The sequence below is a fragment of the Rhinolophus sinicus genome, linkage group LG15, assembly GCF_036562045.2.
Source record: "Rhinolophus sinicus isolate RSC01 linkage group LG15, ASM3656204v1, whole genome shotgun sequence".
Classification (NCBI taxonomy): Eukaryota; Metazoa; Chordata; class Mammalia; order Chiroptera; family Rhinolophidae; genus Rhinolophus; species Rhinolophus sinicus.
Window position 1 is genome coordinate 40,694,353 of NC_133764.1, and position 20,863 is coordinate 40,715,215.

The 20,863-nt window shown below is 65.9% G+C and overlaps 1 protein-coding gene across 1 annotated transcript; it reads right to left on the reverse strand.

Annotated features, from left to right (window-relative positions):
• Nucleotides 1-896: 896 nt before the first annotated feature.
• On the reverse strand, nucleotides 897-18,556 carry FASN (fatty acid synthase). Its single transcript, XM_074320960.1, has 42 exons — nucleotides 18,301-18,556; nucleotides 16,363-16,497; nucleotides 15,672-15,824; nucleotides 14,468-14,641; nucleotides 14,146-14,346; nucleotides 13,902-14,024; nucleotides 13,703-13,818; nucleotides 13,487-13,621; nucleotides 12,497-12,962; nucleotides 12,233-12,420; nucleotides 11,951-12,140; nucleotides 11,283-11,377; nucleotides 11,057-11,191; nucleotides 10,761-10,964; nucleotides 10,511-10,626; nucleotides 10,116-10,288; nucleotides 9,844-10,035; nucleotides 9,690-9,770; nucleotides 9,399-9,578; nucleotides 8,999-9,178; nucleotides 8,716-8,919; nucleotides 7,712-8,016; nucleotides 7,092-7,484; nucleotides 6,821-6,985; nucleotides 6,619-6,737; nucleotides 6,379-6,533; nucleotides 6,069-6,272; nucleotides 5,793-5,943; nucleotides 5,527-5,705; nucleotides 5,322-5,441; nucleotides 5,024-5,146; nucleotides 4,675-4,898; nucleotides 4,399-4,600; nucleotides 4,156-4,307; nucleotides 3,957-4,048; nucleotides 3,563-3,714; nucleotides 3,239-3,481; nucleotides 2,946-3,125; nucleotides 2,430-2,660; nucleotides 2,098-2,318; nucleotides 1,914-2,012; nucleotides 897-1,840 (listed from the first exon to the last, which is right to left on the reverse strand). Exons 2-42 carry the CDS (start codon nucleotides 16,487-16,489, stop codon nucleotides 1,451-1,453), a joined length of 7,533 nt encoding a protein of 2,510 aa, XP_074177061.1. The 5' UTR covers nucleotides 16,490-16,497; nucleotides 18,301-18,556; the 3' UTR covers nucleotides 897-1,450.
• Nucleotides 18,557-20,863: the final 2,307 nt, after the last annotated feature.

Here is a 20,863-nt window from a genome sequence, read left to right on the forward strand (position 1 = left end):
TTGTGGGTAAGGGCACTGCTGCTGGGAGCATTGATGTCAAGGACGTTTGAATGTTTGAATCCGTTTTCAGTTCTTTTGGGTACATAGTAGTCACGAAATTGTTGGCTTGTATGGCACTTCTGTCGAACTTTCTTAGAAACATGGAATGGCCCTTGGTCTGTCTCTGGGGTCAACACGAGCTTGGCGAAGCTGGAGTGGGCCTGCATCCACATCCCTGTATTTTCAGTCCTGGCCCCTGCACCCTACCCTACCGTAGGGCCCAGCTCTCCCTATCAAAGCTCACCTCCACCAGTGGGCCTAGAAACCCCCACTCCAGTGTGTCCACCTCATCCCTTGGCTCTCCCTGCCCCTCCCCCTTCCTCCCAGCCTCCACTCCTTTGCATAAACCCTGAGTCAGTCTTAAGTTCAGCTTGGCCAGTTCTGCAAACACTGATGCAGGTGTTGCTGTGAAGGTATTTTGCCATGTGGCTCAGGTTCACGTCCACAACCAGATGACCTCAAGTCAAGATTATCTTGAGGATGTGGGTAGGATGCCTGCCATCAGCTGAAGCCCTGGGAACAGACCCCAGGTTCCTGAGGAACAGGAATTCTGACAAGACGTGCCTGGGGGTCCTCACGATTGCTGCCAGCCAAGTCTTCCAAATGCTCCTAATAGACTGTAGGCCTGTCTCCTGCTTGTTCTGTTTGTGGTACAGCCCCGCAGCCCTCCAGGGGGTGTCTAGCCTGCTTTCTGCAGCGGGGCGCTGCCACTCTCCCTCTGGCATGCCCAGGAAGCATGCTAAAGGCTGAGGGGAGCAGAGGGGTCCCCTGTGGGCCCCCAGGTCTCAGCCAGGACAGGGCTGGTGCTTGCAGTGGCTGGTCAGGGAGGAGGGCAGAAGAAAAATGACCAGAGAGGCCACAGCTCACAGGCAGTTTAATCGTGAGAGGCTCAGAGAAGAGCAGCAATTTTACCAGGTTGGTGTAAAAATGAAACAGGGGGTCTTTGAACTAACAATTATAGTAAATTTCAAAATCTGAGCAGAAATTTGAATCACATTTCTTGAAAAATTAAGAGAACAGAATGGGTGCCCGGTGCCGGCTGCTCTGCCACACAGGCGTGCATCACTGCCGGCTCCGTTGTGCCGCCGGCTCCACCGTGGACATGGCCGGGGGCTCCCCAGAAACGCAATAAATAGAATCCAAACTGAGCCACGAAGGGACCCATGGGCAGAGGCTCGTGGCCCCGTGGACTCTTCACAGACCAGGACAGGTCTCCGAGTCAGCAGTGCAGGTCCCGGCCCTGCGCCCACATGCGAGGTGGCAGCAGAGTGGCCATGTGGGAGGTACCTTGGCCCCGGGAGGGCTGGCGTCAGTCCTACTTCTAGCACGGTCCGCGGGCAGCTGCGCGGGGTACAGGCCGCGCGGTCCCACCGGCAGGACCCTCCCTGGCCCGAGGGACGTGGGGGGTGGGCTAGCCCTCCCGCACGCTAACGCGTGGCTCGGCCAGGGAGCTGTGGATGATGCCCAGGATGGCCTCCAGGCCACTGCCCTCCAGCAGCGTGCGGTGGTCCCCCTCGATGATGTGCACCGACACCTTGCCATCGCACACCTGAGACAGGTTGTAGTCAGCGCCCAGGTCGTCGCCGTACGCGCCGCCGGTCTTGGCGCGCAGCAGCGTCACGTTGCCATGGTAGGTGGCCCGCGGTGTGTACTTCTCCGCCGCCCGCAGCTTATGGTAGAAGGAGTGAGCGGCGAAGGTGAGTGCGCGGCGGTCCAGACCCGCGTGGCTCTGTACGATCAGGTCCACGGCAGCCGCCACACGCTCCTCCAGGCCCGCCAAGGGCAGCAGCACCTCCAGCACCTGCGGGACAGGACGCTGAGTGGGTGCCCACGTGCTGCTCGGGTAGCCCGCCCCCCACCGGCCCGGGACCCACCCTGCTGTGCTCGGCATCGGTGAACTGCTGCACGAAGAAGCACAAGGCCTCGGTCTCCGCCTCCCCCTCACAGCCTGGCGTCAGCTTGGCGCGGTAGCTCTGCAAAAGGAGGAGGGGCTGCTATGGCTTCGCAGACGGGCACGGGGCCCTGGAACAGGACGTGGGACCCCGACGCTGCCCTCACCTGCGTGTACGCCAGCACATAGGTGTGTGAGCCGTCGAACAGGAAGAGGCTGTTGTGTGTGTGGGCGGGGTTCTGCTGCGCCTGCAGCTGCGAGCACATCTCAAAGGCCACGCAGGCCCCGTAGGAGTAGCCAGCGATGCGGTAGGGCCCCTCCGGCTGCACCTGCCTGATGCACTCGATGTAGTAGGCAGCCAGGCTCTGGATGCTGTCCAGGGGTGCAGCTGTGGGGGGGGCAACAGGCTCAGCTGCGGGTGGGGGGGGTCCCTGGGCCCCACAGGCACACCACCCGCCTGGTTGGGGAGCGTAGCTTGGCAGGCAGGGCCCGGCCACACCTCGGGTGCACTGCAGGCCGTAGGTGGGGATGCTGAGCTTGGCGGCCAGGCTGTGGAACACCGCAGTGGAGCCCTCGATCGGGTGCACCAGGAACAGCGGCTGCTCGGAGCTCTGCACCGAGTTGAGCCTTGTCAAGGTCGGGCCCTCGGGGTTCACCAGCAGGATGCTCAGGTTCAGCTGGGCCTGCTGCTGGGCAGGGCTGCTCTCCTTGGGCGTGGGGGCTGCCAGCTCTAGGGGGAGGGGCAGATGCCAAAGAGGGCCGGGGCGCACAGGCACACGCGCAGACACACGCACGCTTGACTCAGGCTGCTGCAGGCCTGGTGACGTGTTGGGCATGGGATCCTGGCCCTCCAGTAAGCGCTTAGGAAGGGGCCAGATAAACAAGCCCTGACATAGGGGCCCAAGCTGCCTACGGGCCAGCAGCTCTGGTGGGGTGGGGAGGGCTGTGCTGGTCCTGGGACACCTGGCCCAGGCTCCCCCAGGGTCCCCCCAGCTGTCTTCCACCCCACACGTACCTTTAGCCGAGCCACTAAGTCCCTGCAGCTTCCGAAGCGTTAGCTGCTGGATGTCCCTCATGGACATTGCCAGCTCGTGCTCGCGCTCCAGCATCTGGCGCACCTCCACGCCCATGAGTGAGTCCAGACCCAGGTCCGCCAGCGAGCTGTCCAGGTTGACAGCGGCCAAGTCTCGGATGCCTGGGGAGAGGCGCTTAGTTGGCAATTTGGGAAGGGGGGCTGGGGCAGCAAGCACGCCCCCTTGTACAGCTAGGGGAGCCGAGTGCCGGCCAGAGGGGACGCTGCTTCCTCACCCAGGATGTGCGCCACGGCCTTCAGCAGGTCCCGCTGGCCGCTGCTGTCACTGCGACCTGCGGCCTTCTCGGCCAGCACATAGCTGGACAGGACCGGGTAGGGCTGGTTCAGGAAGCGATCCAACACCTCCAGGCAGGAGACTATGCGCTGGGGCAGAGTCCCACCAACGACCGTCTCGTTGGTGCCCATTGATTCAAGGATGATGCCTACGTCACCAATGGCGCCCCACTGCACGGCAAGGCCTGCAGGCGAGGAGGGTTGGGGTGAGTGGGTGCACAGTGGGGCTGGCAGCCAGCGGTGCAAGGATGGGCAATGGGGCGCACCTGGGAGGTTGTCTTGCTGACGCTTTTCACATATGCGTTCCATGGTGGAGTTGGCGAAGCCATAGTTTGTCTGACCCATGTTGCCACGCCCGCAGCTCAATGAGGAGAAAACCACGAAGTAGTCCAGCTCGGGGCACGCCTCCCGGGTCACCCTGTGGGTGCCTGAGTCACAACCTGGCCGGCTGCCCCTGCCTACCCACTGCTGCGTCCCTAGGCCCTCGGCTCTGACCCCAGCAGAAGCCTGTGGCCTGGACCCTGGAAGGGGGTGGGGGCACCGTGTGGGGGAGGGTGTGGGGTGAGGGGGGAGGACTGGGAGCTGCTCCCTGTACACGCTGGGCCACAGCCAGGCCGAACTGCACTGGGGTAGGGCAGGGCAGGGGGCCAAACACCCCACCTGTCCAAGTTCAGGGTGCCGCTGTACTTGGGCTTGTTGACGTCCTGGAAGAACTCAGGGGTCTGGTTCTCGAACATGGCATCTCTCAGGACCTGGGGGTGAGGCGTCCTCAGTGCCTGGCCTGGTCCCAGGGCTTTGGAGGGGTTGGCCTGGGAATCCTTCCCTGGGTGGTCAGCACTGGCCCCTCAGCTGCACTCACCATGGCCAGGTTGAAGACGCCTCCTACAGGGCCCAGTTGTGTGGCCTCGGCGATGAGGGCCCGGGCCCCATCCAGTGAGCTGGCGTTGCTGGTGGACACCAGCAGCTGGACTCCCTGGAGCCTCAACCCGTGGACCTGCTTGGCCTGGTAGCCTATGGTCACGGGGCAGTGGGCCGGGCCAGTCAGCTTTCGGCCGCCCAGCCCTCCCGCTGCCCTGCCTGTACACGCCCTCACCCAGCTCACCTGTACGAATCCCCGAGCGAGAGGTCAACACGAGCTTCTGGGCCCCTCGCAGCACGAGCCAGTGTGCCAGCTCCAGGCCGAAGCCACCCAGGCCCCCGGTGATGATGTAGCTCTTGTGAGCCGAGAAGAAGGTCTTGGGCACGGCCACCATCAGCGTGGGTGTGGGCGCCTGCAGCATGGCCTCCCGCTCCTCCTCACGCACCTGCAGTCCAAGCAGAGCGTGTTCACACGCTGCCTGCAGGGGCCAGAGCCAGGGGTGCCGGGCGTCCCCCTCACCTGGACCACCACTTTGCCGATGTGCTTCCCCTGGGCCATGTAGCGGAAGGCGTCCTCCACCCGGTCCTTGGGGAACACGGTGCAGTTGAGGGGCTGCACCACGCCATCCCGGATACCCGCCCGCAGCAGGGCCGCCACCTCCTGCCAGTTGGTGCTGGCCTCGTCGAACAGTGCGTCCAGCAGGATCCCGTGGAAAGTCACGTTCTTCAGGAAGACGGCCATGCCTGCGTGGCGGGGGGGCGGGCGGGCAGAGGGCTCACCACTCTCGGCCCCCTGCTTGCCCCGGGTACCTCACCGCAGCCCTCAGCCCCTGCCCACCCGCCCATTCCAGCCCATTGCCCGGCCTCACCCAGCGGGTTGTTGTTGGAAAGGTCAACTTTGCCGATTTCCAGGAAGCGGCCGTGCTGGGCCAGGCACCGCACACTGGCCTGCAGCTTTTCTTCTGCCAGAGAGTTCAGGACCAGGTCCACGCCTGGTGGGGGACAGAGGGGTCCTCACAGTCACGACCACTGCCGGGCCTATCGGCACGAGTCCAGAGGGCCAGAGTCTTCTCCAGCTCCACCAGGGAGGAGGGAGAGAGTGTGGGTGGGTGTCGGACGGTGGGTGATGGGGGTCGGGAGGCCGCTGAGCGCCCACGGGCCACGCACCCTTCCCAGCTGTGTGCCGGAGCACATGCTGCTCGAAGGATGTGTCCCGGGAGTTGGCGAAGCTGGTGTCGTTGAGCTGGGGGAATCTGGCTTGGAGGTATGCCCGCTTCTCAGCTGACCCTGGTGGGGGAGAGGCACGTGATGACGAGCCTGGCTGAGGGGCTGCTGGGTCGGCTCAGGGCTCCAGGGATGATGACCAGCTCACCCACGGTGGTGAAGACTCGGCAGCCCATGCTGAGGGCGATGGTGATGGCGGCCTGGCCCACACCACCCGAGCCTGAGTGGATGAGCACTGTCTCCCCACGTCGCATGCGCCCGCGCACCACCAGTGAGTAGTAGGCCGTGGTGTAGACGACAGGCACCGATGCCGCCTGCTCCAGGGTCCTGCAAGCATAGTGCACAAGGTCAGCTCAGGCCTGAGCCCCGGCCACATCTGTGTGGGGCCCCAGGCTCACTGCCCGATGGACTCACCAGCTGGAGGGCACGTCCCACAGGAAGTCCTGAGACAGCAGGACAGAGGTGGCCAGGCCTTCGGCGGGTACCAGCCCCATCACACGCTTGCCGTTGACATCTCTGCCGGAGAACTCCATGCCCAGCATGCAGTCCCGGGAGGTGAACTTCCCTGGGGGCGAAAGGCGGCTGAGTCCAGCATTTCCCCAGGAGGGCAAGTGCATGAGCTCAGGCCCATGACCCGCCCTTCCCAGGTCCCCCTGCTCCCCGCCGCTGCATGCTGCCCGCACTCCACACCTGGAATGGCATCAGGGGACAGCTTGCCCGTGGCCAGCATGATGTCCCGAAAGTTGATGGAGGCGTAGTAAACAGTGCAGAGCTGGACTCCAGGGCTGGATGCTGGGGTGTGGCGCAGCGGGGAGCAGACCCAGCGAATGGAAGAGAGATCCCCTCGGGTGAGGACGTTTACGTAGGCATGCTCTGTCTGCTCCTTTGGCTGGTCTGAGGGCAACACGAGGTGGGGCTGCCACGGGGCCACTGGGCTGGGGTCCCCGTTCCCTCCTCATCCCCCCAGCTGAACAGCAAGGAGCCGGCTGGGGGTGCTCACCGTGCTCCAGTGGGAAGTGGCGGAAGGCCCCCCAGGCCCCATCCCGGTACACGTTCATCACCAGGTCCCCCTGCAGCACCTTCTGTAGCTCCGTGGAGCCCGGGTCCATCTTGGGGACGGGGGACGTGCTGCTGAGGTTGGACACCAGGATGCACCTGTGGGCAGCAGCGGTGAGGCGAGGCTGGGGGAGGGGAGGGGAGGAACAGGGAGGGGGGCAGCGGGGCAGGCATATCTTCTCACCGGACCCGGTGCCCCCCAGGCTCCTTGCGGAGACAGTTGACCATGCCTACGACGCCTGATGTGGTGCAGCCGACTGCCGTCAGCCACACAGGTCGGGAGGAGTCATCAGCCAGAATGTTCTGCAGGACAGGGAAGGGTTGGCCTGTGGAGGGTCCCCAGGCCCCTGCGTGTGGTACTGGGTGGGAGCTGGGAGGGAGCTGACCTTGAGCGAGTCCACCCATCGGAAGCTGGTGTCCTCCACGGGCAGGAAGATGGGGCTGTCTTGCAGGGCCGGCCGGCGGCACAGGAAGAGCACGGAACCGTAGAAGGACCTCTTCAGGGCCACCAGCTGCAGGGCTGCCCCAGCAAACAGGCTCTCCCACTCGTCCTGCGTGTGGGGGGTGGTCAGCACTCTGGAGGGCTCTTGGCCCTGCCCACAACCCCACCCCCCACCTCCCAGGCCGGCTCCCAGCTCTGCCTCCGGCACCCCGCACCTGGCTCAGGAGGCTCTGCCTGCCTGGCTGTGGCTCCGGGCAGGTCAAGAAGGCCACTGTCTCCCCGAGGGAGTGTCCTCTGAGCAGGGTGTGCAGCAGCAGGAAGCCGCCCTTCTTGACAGCGGCCACCATGTTGTCAAGAGCTGTGGCCAGGTCCCCAAGGGTGGCCACTGCGAGGTTGCACACCAGGAGGTCAGCCTCACCCAGGCTGCTGGGGGCGGGGCCTGCAGGGTCCCACTGGCCCTGGGCCACGTCATGCTGCTGAAGCTCAGCCTGGGCAGACTCCAGGGCCTGGGGGTGGCGATCAGTGGCCATGTATTCCAGCTGCGTCATGGGCTGGGTGTTGAGCAGTGCCGGAATGCGGGAGTACAGGTGGCCATCACCAGCCAGCACCTGGAGGGGACAGATTCCTAGATTGCTGCCATCCTGGCAGACATCTCGACACTGGCTGGGTGAATGTCTGCCACAAAGGCCTGGACCCCTATGGCCTGTCCCTGTGGTCCCGCCAGTGTTTAGGGAGGAACAACGGGAACGGCAGCCTGGCAGTCTCGAGCCAGCGAGCTGGCACTGGAAGGCGCCCTGGCGCCTTAGGTCTGAGCCTGCATGGAGCTGGCACCCACCTCCACCACCTTCATCTTGATGCTGCTCAAGTTCTCCAGGGCGGTGTCCACGCAGGCCTTGAGCGCTGGGGAGTCCAGAAGGCCGCTGAGCAGTGGGTCGTCACGCAGCAGGGGCCTCTCCCGGGCCAGCATCTGGCCCAGCTCCAGGTGCAGGTTCCCGTTGAGCTGCAGCTGGCAGGCGGCTGCCAGCACCCGAGCCAGGCCCTGCTGCGGGGGCTCCCGGGGCACCTGGGCCCCATCCAGTCCAGGCACCACCATCTTCAGCCCCTGCTCCGCCACCTTGGTCTGCAGTACCTGTGCCAATCCTGAGGGGTAGGGGGAAATAGGCACTAGGGAGGGGCCTCACCTGGGCTGGTGTCTCCTGGCCCCCTGGGCAGTTGTCTGCTTGGAGCAGGGACTCGGGTGACCAGGACCCAGGTGGCCTTGTCCTCCCAGGACACCAGACAAGCCAACAGATGGGGGAACAGACTGGGCAGACCAGTCACCCAGGGCTGGGAAGTGGCGTCAGCCACGGGCCACTCACTACTGCATGCTGAGGGCAGAGGCTGCTATGTCCCCACTGAGGCTTGAGCCCCACAAAGCATGGGACTCCACAGAAGGTGAGTTCAGTGCCCTGAGATCCCCAGTTGCCCCCCTCCTGCCCCCCCATCAGCACAGGTGTGAGCTGTCCACAGGGACAGGGGACCATCTGCAGGGTCAATGCTCTGTGGACACTATGCCAGAGGCAACGCGTCATGTGTCATGTTTGAGCCCTGGGCCCCCTCTGAAGACTGAGGGATGGTTAACAGCGATGGGAGAGGCCGCTAATATCAGCTCCGGGTGGGGAGCCAGGCTGGGGGGTGCGGGGAGCTCACAAGGGGGCCTCAGGAAGGGCAGGTCTGGGTTCCTGGTGAAGGAGAGGGATGGAAAGGCAGAACAAGTCCCAGTGACGGGCTATGTGGGGAGATGAGCTGCCACCACTGGAGGACCACAGCTGCAGCACCGGGCCCGGAGCCAGGCCTCACCCCTGCACCGCTGCAGCTCCTCCTGCAAGGCCACACTTCCGGCCAGGCACCTGCCCTCCACGTGTGGCGTGAAACAGAACTTCTCCAGGGAGGGCGTGTGCTGTTCTTGCTGCCGTCGGGGGGCCACCGAGGTGTTGAGCCGTGAGACAAGGACGCCACCAGCCACTATGCTCTGCAGACAGCTGTCCACCGTCACATCAACCGCTGTGGGGACAGGCTGTCAGTGTGGGCAGCGGCTGACACAGGGACAGTGCTGGGGGCACAGGTGCGGGGGCCGGACTACCTTGGGCCTTGCCCTGCACTGCATACACCTGCCGCTGGTGGGTGGCCGGGTCGATGTGGACAGCACCAATGCGCGTGGGCAGGCGCAGGCTGCGCTGGCTGGAGCCCAGGATGGTTATCTGCAGCATGGAGTCCAGGAAGGTCACCCAGTTGTCTGCCCACAGCAGCTGGCCTGTGCTGCCTGCAACAGACGGGCCATCAGCTCAGCTAGACCCGGTCTCCTGCACCCAGAAGCCCTGGGAGGCCGTGGGCCCCTCACACCTACGACTGCCCTCCCGCCACCTGGTTTGGGCGACGGTGCAGTCACGTGGCACCTGGACACTGGGCAGCAGGTCAGGCCCAGTCTGGCCTTAAGAGGGACCTTGACCCCCGAGTATAAGTGGGCAGCCCGTGTGCCTCACCTTCCAGGTCGGCTTTGAGGACACCCTGGAAACGAGGGCCATAGTCGTAGCCTCGCAGCCGCAGCTCCTTGTACACGTCCTCTGAGGTCAGATGGAACGCTGCCGTGGGGTCCGCCGGGTCCAGGCCACCGCGACTGCTGAAGAGCTTAGGGTCGGGGTCCTCCCACTGGTACACCTTCCCTGTGAGCAGGGGTGTCAGAAGGGCCTGAGGGTGGGGACGAGCCAAGCTGGGAGCCAGGGCCCCACCCAGGACCCCACCAGGGACCCTGCAGCCGCAGGCACCCTGCTCACCGCTCATTATCAGGCTGCCATTCTCAGACACCTCAAACGCGCGGGAAGCCTCCAGAAGCCGCACCTCCAGGGCCACGGAGCCTGTGGGCAGCAGGGTCAGAGGTCAGCCCCAGCGGCCAGCACGCCCGCACGCCTCCGGGCCACGCCGCCTCACCTGTCTTAGGCAGGATGGTGGCCTGGTGAATTGTCACGTCCTCAAACACCACAGGTGTCTGCTCCATGTTTTGGTCCAGGGCATGCGCCAGTGTTCTCCAGACCAGGCACAGGTAGCCGGTGGCGGGAAAGATGACACGGCTATTGATGCTGTGGTCCGCCAGGTAGTGGTCAGGGGACTCGGGGCTGGTATCTGCACGGGTATAGGTCTTAGTGCCCTGCCCGGAGGAGGGGCCAGGCCCACCACCGCCCGCCGCCCGCCACCCCGCTCACCAATGTTGTAGACGGTGACAGAGGCACAGCTGGAGCCACTGGGGAAGTCCTTCGCGGTAGGCACGTCCCAGGTCTGGCTGTGGTCCCACTTGATGTGGGGGGAGATGAGGGGGGTGCCCCGGGGAGCTGGGAACTCCACAGGCGGGAACAGGTCATTGGGGCTGACGTCAATGCTGGGGGTGGGGGCAAGGTTAGGACATGTCTGGCCCTGGGACCACCCTGCCACACCCACTGCCATTGGTCTCCCCTAAGGCACCGGGTGCTGCCAAGACAGGCCGAGGCCACAGTGAGGGTGCTCAGTGCGGCCCAGCACCACCGGCCTGAACCCTGGGGATGGTGGTTCACTACAGAACTGCTTGGGGTCCCCCCGGGGGCCCGCAGGGGCGCAGACTCACCCGGCCAGGTGGAGCTGGCCCACGTGGCTGAGGAAGAAGTGCAGGTTGTCCGCGTGGTCCTTCTTCATCAGGGGGACGATGGTGCAGCTGGGCTTCAGGCCTCTCTTGAGGACGGCCTGCGTGGGGCACAGCAGGCTGAGGGCTCCCTCGGGTGGTTGCTGCCCACCCACTGTGCACACAGGGCCACACAGAGCTCCGTGACCCTGACGCGCCCCCCCAGCCCCATCACCGCCCTGGTCCCAGGGCGCACCTGCAGCAGCGCGTGGGGGGCGATCTCCAGCACCACGGCGTGTTCCGGCACGTGCCACAGCGCTTCCTGGAACAGCACGGGGCTCACCAGATTGTTGACATTGTACTCAGCCGAGGGCGTGCGGGCCAGGCTGCTCTGCCACTGGGCCTCGGGGATGGAGGTGCTGAGCCAGCGTGTGGAACGGGGACGCGGCTCCCGGATCACCTGTGCATGAGGCCGGCTGGGTCAGCGCCAGGGCCCAGCCCAGCCGCCGCCCTCCGGAGGCCCCTCCAGCAGCCCCGCAGGGGCCGGCCCACCTTCTTGAGAGCTTGCAGCAGCGAAGGGGCGATGGCTTCCATGAAGTACGAGTGGAAGGCCAGGCCGCCCGTCCGCACCTCCTTGGCAAACACGCCCTCCTGTCTCAGCTGCTGCACGAACTGGGACACTGCAGCCTGGGGGCGGGGAGGGAGCTAGAACACGAGCTCGGCCCCCACGCAGAGCCCACCCCAGTGTCGGGACAAGGCCTTGCCTCGCAGTGCACACCTGAGGTCCTGAGATGGTCACCGTGTCCTTGGAGTTGTGGCAGGCTGGCACAACGCCCGGGGGGCAGCGCAGCTTACAGTCTTCCCAGGACAAGCCTGTGGGCAGAGACAGTCTCACAGAGTGGCCATAATGACCAGCCAGGGTAATGACAGCCGCGGACTGGTGCCTTTACGAGGCACTTTCCCCACGCTGCATCCCATCTTGGGCAAAGGTGTCATTACCATGCTCTCACGGTACCACCGGTGTCAACACCCCAGGCTTCTGCCCAGTGGAGGCTGCAGCCTGGCCCCAGCCAGGCCCTCGGGTCCCCCGCCTGCCTGAGGAGTGAGCAGCCGTCTCTCACCCGCAGCCTCCCAGGGCCGAGTGCTAACGGAGGACGGGCAGGACGGCTCACCCCGTACCCTGACTTATCAAAAGTCCCGTAGGTTCTCGTCCTCAGGTGGGTTCAAATCAGGCTCACACAAAGACAACCACACTGGCCTTTACTGACGCCCATTGGTGAGTGTGCCGGGCACCAAGGCCACCAGGCACGGGGCAGCCATGTGGATGTATCTAAGGATGGTGGCCAGCAAGTGACCCCTAGGCCCCTGCTTCCACCCTCCCGCGCCCCCAGGGGCACCTTCTGGCCCAAGGGTGGAGAGGAACAGAGAGCACGGGGCAGCACCTACCTACGGCCGCCATGGACCCTGGGGGGATGTTGGCCTCCTTGATGCACTGGCCCCTCCAGTAGGCGGCTAGGATGGCCTCCTCCCGAGAGAGGCAGCCGTCAGCATAGCCACAGGCCACCTCCCCCAGCGAGTGCCCGATGATGCCATCTGGCCTCAGGCCCATGGAGGTCAGCAGGTCTATGAGGGCGATCTGTGGGAACGGACGTGTCACCTCAGGGCCGGGACGTCAGACTGCCCACTTGACTGTGCCCTCAGGTCCAGCCCCAGACCCTGAGGGCGCACCTGGATGGCGGTCAGGCTCACAAAGGCATGGACAGTGTCGTCGAAGGTTGCCTCGTCCGTGCTCAGCAGCAGGTCTGCCACCTGCACGCCCAGGGGCTTCAGGACGTCATCCGAGCGCAGGACGGAGTCTCGGAAGCTGGGCAGGCGCATGAGGCTGAGCCCCATCCCGCGCCACTGCGTGCCCATCCCTGTACAGCGACACGCGTCAGCACGCAGCCGCCCGCCGGGCCGCCACTCGCCCCGAGGGCCGGGCACAGGACTCACCAGAACAGATGAACCAGAGTGGGCGCTGGCCGGCAGGCACGCGCTGCACCTCTGCCTGGCCACTGCCCTCGCTGCCCAGCACGGTGTAGCCACGGAAGGGCATGGCGGAGGTGGGGGTGGCGGCGATATTATTCAGCATGCTCACGAACGCCAGGTCCTGGTGGTGCTGGCGGCCCTGCTCCAGCAGAGCTTGCACGGCCTCAGCGGTGCGCCCACTGGCCAGCAGCAGGCGGGGCAGGGCAGCATGTGGGGCGGGGGCCAGGGGCGGGCATGAGTTGGGTTGGATGATGACGTGCACGTTGGAGCCACCAAAGCCAAAGGAGTTCAAAGCCACGTTGCCCCCGCGGACGGGCAGGGGCTGCACCACCACCTGCAGGCGCCCATCACACAGTGCCGGGATTTCGGGGTTTGGGCTGTTGAAGTGCAGGTTGGGGACCCAGAGCCCATGCTCCATGCACAGCAGCACCTGCGGGCAGTGGCAAGTAGTCCTGAGGACCCAGCAGCCAGGGAGCTCTCGTCCCCACCTCGCCCTGCCCCGGTGCAGGGCTGCGATGAGCAAGTTCTTGCCCCTGCCTGGGTCCTGTCACCTCACAGGCCGAGTGGCTGGGGGCCCCGACACAAAGGCCTCCTCAGCCAGACCCCACCCAGGTCCCCATGCGAGAGTTGGGGCCGCCCAAGGGAGTACAGGAAGCCCCCCACATCCCGGAGCCCGAGTGATGGTGACCTAGGTCCTCTGGTGACCACTGTCCGTCTCTCCACTGGCCACCCAGCCCCCACCCGCTGGTCAGAAGGCCTGCCTGGGCTGCCCCCGCCATTTCCACTCTCATCGGCCCACATGGAGCCAGCCGTCCGCAGAACGTGACCCAGAACGAACCAGGACTGAGGCCTGGCCCATGCTTGTGCTCTGCTGCCTGGGCCTCAGTGGCCGACAGCTACCCTGAGGCCCGTGGGGACCTCCCTCCACCTGGCAGCCAGGACCAGCCCACCCACCTTGGTCAGTGCCACCAGGCCTGAGGCGGGCTCTGCGTGCCCCATGTTCGACTTGGTGGACCCGATGAGCAAGGGCTCCTGGCGGGTGGCGCACAGGGCTCGGGCAATGCCATTCAGTTCCTGGGGGTCACCAACCTGCGGGGGACATGGGGGGGTCAGGACTCGACCTGGCGCCGGGGGTGTGGGTGTGGGTGTGGGTGTGGGTGGGGGCCTCACCATGGTGCCCGTGCCGTGCGCTTCGATGTACTCCAGGGACTCAGGGGTCACCGCGGCCGGATCATACAGGGAACGAATGAGCTGCTCCTGCGCCTCTCCAGACGGGAAGGTCACGCCTGGGGGAGGGGCCGGGCCTCAGTACCCTGACCGCCGATGGGCTGCGGCAGCCCCGCCGCCACCCCCCCCAGCCTGCTCCCACCTTGCTCCTTGAAGCCATCGGTGTTGGCGCCTGTGTTCAGGATGGTGGCATACACCCGCCGGGCCAGGGACTTCTTGGTCAGCAGGATAGCTACCACAGCCTCCGCGCGGCAGTAGCCATCCCCTGAGGTCAGAGGGTACCTCAGGCTCAGGGACTTGGAGGACCCCAAGCTCCCTGGGCCATGAGGCGAGGCTGCCCACGGGCCCGCCCTGGCCCACCCCCAGGTCCCCCATCGCGGCCTCACCCGCCTTGTCGAAGGACTTGCAGGTGCCGGAGGGGCTGAGCATGCCCAGCTTCAAGAACTGCACTGACGTGGTGGGCTTGAGAAGGACGTTGATGCCGCCCACGAGGGCCGCAGGACACTGCCCGCTGCGGATGGCCTGGTAGGCGCAGTGCAGGGCCATCAGGCTGGAGGAACAGGCCGTATCCAGAGCGATGCTGGGCCCTGCAGGAGGGCAGGCGCAGGGCTGTGAGCCCTGGGGCCCAAGGGCTCAGCGGGGGAGGGGAGGCGAGCACCTGGGAGGGCCTCGCTGTCCTGGGGCCCACACCCCACAACGGGCACCCACCTTTAAAGTCGAAGTAGAAGGAGAGGCGGTTGGCCATCATGGCCCGCTGGCAACCCACCATGCTGTAACCCAGGAGGGTCTCGGGGTCTCGGCTCAGAGCCTCGGAGGCCTCAGAGCCGCTCACGCCCACCCACACGCCGGTGTGCGACCCTCGGAGCGAGGCCGGGTTGATGCCTGCGGGGAGCAGCAGTCAGACCCCACAGCTGGGCCTGCTGGGCCACACCCTGCCTCCCAGCTCTTGGGGGGAGGCTGCTACTCGGCCTTCTTGGCTTGGGTGAAGGGTGCTCCATCTCAGCCTAACTGGAGAGGCGGGGCAGACCCAGGCAGAGGGAGCAGAGCCTTGGCCAGCCCATGGAGGGCCGAGAACGGACAGTCAGATAACCAGGTCACAAAGAACTGGGGCGGGGGTGTGGGAAGGGGGGGGTGGGAAGGTGCGCCAGGTGGGGCTCCAGGTTCTGGGTCAGGCAGTGGCTGGAGACAGCCAGAGGTGAAGACAGAGGGCAGCATTGTCCTCAGTCTACTCCCCTGGCCCCTGGTGTTGCAGACAGGGTCTGGTGAGCCCCAAGGGCCAATGAGCACCCAAGCCCCAAGGGCAGCCTGCCCTGGGACAGGCGAGATAAGGAGACAAAGGGAGACAAAGGCTAAGTGTCCAGGCTCTTAAAGGAGACACTCCCCGGGAGTGGCGTCCAAGGTCTCTGGGTGGGGCCTGGGCAATGGAAAGGCCACCAGGGTCTGCTTGCCTCCCCTCCCCCCAGAGGGGTGCGTGCCCATAACCCTGTCACGTTCAGTGTCGATCCCAGGGACTGGCTAGTGTCTGCTGACCAAAGGTGGGAGCAGGAGGCCCCCAGGGTCCTCATCAGGGCCAGCCACCCACCCCTTCCCACAGGCAGGGTGGGCATAGCAAGGGCAGGAGTCCTGGGGCTCAGCACTGGCCCTCACCCCAGATCAGCCATGCGACGGGGAGCCAGCAAACTGGGGCATCAGGACATGCCTGGATACGTCCCTGCCATTGTGACACCCCGACTTGCCCCAGGGCCCACGCCTCCTGAGCCTCAGGGCCGGGGACAACCTCGGCTCCCCTTCCTCCTGGATCAGCTGCACTCAGAGTTCTGCTCTGAACATGTGCTGCTTTTGGAAGCGAACAAACAGAAGCACTGCCATCAGATTGTGGCCCCAGGCCGGCCAGCAGCTCCTGGTCACCCACCTGCGTCCACAATGGCCTCGTAGGAGACCTCCAACAACAGACGCAGCTGGGGGTCCATCGTGTGCGCCTGCCTGGTGTGGACCCCAAAGAAGGCGGCGTCAAACTTGGACAGATCCTTCAGCTTGCCAGACCGTTTGGGCAGGCCATAGAGTCCTGCAGACATGGGCAGACGGACGGCGCCCGTTGTGGGACGTCACAGGCCCCACGGGACCCACGGAGGAGGCCATGCTGCGAGGAGAGCTGGCTCCCCAGGAGGGTAGGCAGCAGCCCCAAGAGCGGCCATTCTGCCAGGCCTGCGTGTCACTTGGCAGCGTGTGGCTGTCTGTGACCCCAGAGCAGAGTGTGGTGGGGCACAGCAGCGTCCCACAGCCCACCACCATCCTGGACCCTCTCTGCCTGGCCCAAGCTGGGCCAGCCCCGCCATGCTGACTCACATCCTGTAGATCAGGTAGAGCCACCCTGCGGGGGAAGGTACTGGGTGTGAGGGAGTCAAACCAGCTTCCCGAGAACCTGGGACATGTGGGCCAGCCGTGGCCGGCCGGGCTCTCGCCCACCTGGCCTCACCCTGGCCCTGGCCCCGGTGCCAGGACCCAGCAGGTCACATAGCTCAGCTGTAAAGTGGGCACGGATGCACACCAGGGCCGACCCTCTGCCTCCTGAGGCCAGAGCCCAGAGCCCAGAGCCTACTCACCGGCCTTCCACCGCCTGTCGTCCTCTGTCACCATGTCCACGCCACCGATGAGGTTGGCCCAGAACTCCTGCATGTTTTCCGACTCGGGCAGCTTCCCTGACATGCCAGCGATCACCACTTCCTCCATGCTGCTCCCTGCGGGGTGCACACGGGTCAGCTCTGGCCCCAACAGCATCTGCCCTCCTCTACCTGGCCCATTCAGGGTCTGAGAGCAGCATGGAGGACCAAGCCCCCCCCCCCAGACCAAGGGCCAAATGGTCAGCTCCTGGTCCTGCGCTTCCCGGACGGAAGCCCAGGGTGTGTGTGGGTTCAACTCTGGTCCAGCCAGCCCTCACCTCTTACTGGGCCTTGGCACTGGCCTGTCACATCTGGGGCCCCGACCTGGGGTGATACCACCATGGATGGCCCTGCTGCCCTGTGGCCACCCCTAGCAGTCAGTGGCCTCTGCAACCTCCTGCTGTAGTGCTCCTGGGAGGCCTATCCAGAGAAGGGCCCAATCCCTTCCCAGGACAAGACCTCCTGGACGTCAGCCTGCTAAAAGCTGGCCCAGGAAATCAACAAGGAAGGAGAACGGGCACCAAGGTTTGAGGGAAGGAAAACATAAGGGTGGGGAGGAGCAGCAGCCCATCCTTCACTCAGCACCCCAGGCTGCCCTCCACGGCCCGATGCCACCCAACTGCCCGGACTTGGGCAGGGCTGTGGGTGCCAAGGCCCGCAGGGCTCTGTGGAAAGGTGGCCCCTGCTCCACAGTGGGCCAACCCGAAGAACTTTCCCTGGTCAGGTTGCAGGCAATTGCTGCGCAGACCCATACAACTGTGCAGGTGAGGCCGCAGGATACTACTTGCTGACCTCCACGTAGCCTGCCTGACCCAGGTCCCCAAGGCGCCTGCAGAGGGAGCCCTGGCCACCCTGAGCTTGTGGGCGCAGGACGGTGGCTCCTTTGCAGCCCGAAGGAAGGGGCAAAGTCAGGGTTGGTCTAGCAACTTCTGCCAATGCCCTAGGGCCTTGTAGTGCTAATGTCCGGTGGGGGTGGGCACGCCAACCCTTTGCCCTCCTGGGTCTCTCTGAACAAGGGCCGGCTGAGTAGAGGAGAGCAGCGACTTCGTTGGGTGGCCGAGTGTCCCTGATGTCTCAGCAGGGAAGGAGCCCCCTCCCCCAGCGCTGAATAAAGAGCTCTTTGCGGGCCCAGGGGCACCAGCTCCGGGGCGGCTGCTTCCTCCAGAAAGCGCCGGCTCTGTTCTCCCCCTACTTGCTATTCACGCGGAGTCCGGCGGGGCCCAGACGGGGGGTGGAGACCCCCGCAGCGCGCACCGCCTCCCCAGTCTACCCCGCCGCTGCCACCGAACGGGCTGGAGCTGCTTGCCACCCCAGAACTTTGGGGGTTCCGGCCGGCGCCCACGTGGTGGGGAAGCCGGTCCTCACCCGGCGCCGGGGGCCTCTCCACCACATCCCTCCCTTCTTCCCGGCCCTCCGGTTGGCTGGAAGGGAGCCTCCGGCTGGGGCTGGGCCTCGGCTATCCGGCACACGAGGAGGAGAGGTGGTGGTGGTGCCGCGGTCGAGCTCAGGGGCCTGGCCCGCATGGAGACCTCTGAAGGCGCCAAGGGGCCCGGCGCGCACCAGGCGGCGGGTGCTCCCACCGGCCCTCGGGGGTTCGCAGCTGCCCGGCCAACCCCACTCCGAGACCAAAATGGCTGTTCGCGGCACTCTCTGGCGTCCGCCCCTCGCCATCGTCTATCTGTCCCACCAGGCCTGGGGCGCGGCGCACGGGTCCTTCATCACCCGGCCCCGGACGCTCTACGGGGGCTCGGACCGCGAGACCCGAGCGGGCCTCGCAGGGCGACCTCTCACCACGGGCGCGCCCCGTGGCCGGCGGATGCTGGCCGGCGGCGCCCTCCGAGCCCGGCCGCGCCGCCCCGGCCCCGGGCTCGCCGCTGGTACCTGGTCTGGGCGCGGGCGGCAGTGCGGGCGGGCGACTGAGAACGAGGATGGAGCGCGGCGGAGAAAGGGGCCAGGCCGCTGCCGTCTCTCTGGCTCCCTCTAGGCCGGCGCCGACTCTATTTAACTGCGGCCGTCCCCGCGCGGACACGCCACATGGGCTGACAGCTTGGCTGCGCCGCCCAGGCCAATGAGCGTCGGGGCTGCGCCCCGGGACCCGGCGCGCCGCCGCCAGTGGGGTGATGCCGCGCGCCGCCGCCGCCACCGCCGCCGCCGCGACCCTGCGCGGGGACGCGCCTGGGGAGGAGGTGCCGAGCTGGTGGGCCGAGGACTCGGGGGGCGCTGGGGCGGGGCGCGCCGCATCACCCCCGCCCTCCACTTCCGTTTCCCGCCCCGAGGGTACGCGGTGCGTCCCCACCCCCAGGGCCGCTGGGGCCACGTGTGCGCGGCGCGCGGGTTAAACGGGACCGGGCGTGTTTGGGCTACTTCGGGGTGGGGGCGGGCGGTCACACCGGGGCCACATTAGAGTCCAGGCGGACCCCCGTACGGACGGACGCACATGCCAGCGTCTGGGGCGGGCACAGCCGGCTATGGGCGTGGCTCGTTTTGCCGCCGCGGCCAATCGGGGGCCGGGGGCGTGCGCACAGGCCCAATGGCGGCGCGCGAGGGGGCGTTGCTAGGAGATAGGGTGAGGGGCCGGCCCCAGCGCTGCGCCGGCCGCGGCGGGCGAGCGCGGTCGTTGACCCAGCCGGGGGCGCACTGGCCGGGGTTACTGCCGGTCACCGCAGCAGGGGACTGGTCCTCTCTGCCCGGCCGTCCCGCTTCGCGGGGCCGGCGCGGGAAGCCGGGCGGACACCTCCCGAGCCAGGCAGGGGTCGAGTGGGCGCACCGCCGACTCCCCGGAGCCGGCCGCAGGGAGGGGCGCGGCCATTTGGCGAGCGGGCTCTGCACGGACACCGCTTGGTGTGATTCGAACAAAGGAGCCTCCCTGGACAGACGCACTCGCGCGCGCACTTGGCCATTCGCACCCTCGCGCGCTTATGCGCACCGGCGGAGGCTCAGCTCTGCGTCCGGGCTCACTGGCGCGCCCTCCCTTGCAATTCTGCCTAAACGGTTATGGAACTTACAACTCCCTGCCCCGCTGCTCACTGGGGGCTTCTGGCTCCTGCACAGTGGAAGGAAGGGCAGGACAGGAAAAGGGGAGAGCTTGGAGCCCCCACAGCGGAACTGCTGTTCTGAACAACCTCTCCGCGGGTTGTCTTTTTCCTCTTCTGATTTAAGAGTTTATCAGATACCTGGGGTCCCCGGCCAGGGGCGGCTGGGCGGGCTGGGCTCGAGACCCCGGGCTCGCACCACGGAGGGCGGGTAGGTGGGGGACTCGATCATGAGCTCTTAAGTGAGTCTACCGAAAGTGACCCGGCATCTCCATTCACTTTTTCAACTAAAAGAAGTCACATGGCCTTGCGGCATTCGAAGAGGCAATGCGGGAAACAGCAGAGCACCGACCCCCCCCCCCCGCCCCCACCCCCCCCCCACCCCCTCTCGCGGAGCTGCTCCAACTTGCAACTTCCCGGCGGGGCTGACCGAGTCACCGCCGTTGCTTCTGCCGGAAGCCCGCGCGCCCAGGACGAGCAGTTCTGGCCCCTGGAAAGGCCGACCTCCCTGGCCGGGTGTTCAAAGGGGGCTGAGTGAAGCACACGGCCGATGCCCAGGGAGGCATGAGCCACGGCACCGCACACCAGGTCTGTGATCTCCGCGCCCTGCACCCGGCAGCACCTGTGAGCCAGGCAGGTAGATGACACTGTCTACATTTTACACAGGGGCTAACTGAAGCCCAAGACGTCACACACAGGGAGGGCTGGGTCCAGCCTTCCCCGTCTCCTCCTTTCTCCTGGAGGGTGAGAGCTGGCCCCGTTGGGAAGCCTCAGTGCTGCACCCAGGTGGCCTAGGGCACAGTCATGCTCCATCCACCTGGGGTGAGGACAAGGCCTGTCCCCAGCCCTCAGCACTGCTGTGCCAACCAGGGGCAAACACCAGGGGAGAAAAGGACTCAGGACTCAGGACTCGGAGAGTTGAGCACAGGGACATCTCCCCACACTGCCCTCCCTCCCAAGACAGGCGATGTGGCTGTGACAGCCTAGAACCCACGGGTGTCAGGACGTGCAGTTGTGATCCCTGGGATGTGTTCTGGTGGGGGAGAATGGGTGTGGCTTTGCAGCACCTGGAGTGACCGGCATAAGTTTGTTTCTCACCCTTGCAGTTGCCCGGTCTGGGGCCACCTCCACCCCAGCTGCACCCTGACGCGAGCACGAGAGCACGCACGAAAGAGCATGTGGGGGGCAGCTTGGCGAGGCAGCCTCTGCTCTGGCGTGGGGTCACCGAGCCTCACGGTCCTCATTCCTCCTGGGCTGTGCTCTGTGGGGTCCACCTGCTTTGCGGTGGGCCTCTGCTCTCCATGCCCTGCGACTTGCCGGCGCCTGTGGGCAGTGACATGGGCAACCTGGCTCTGCTGGGCACAGTCCTGATGCCCAGACACCTCCCAAATAGGACAGGTAAACAGCTCCCA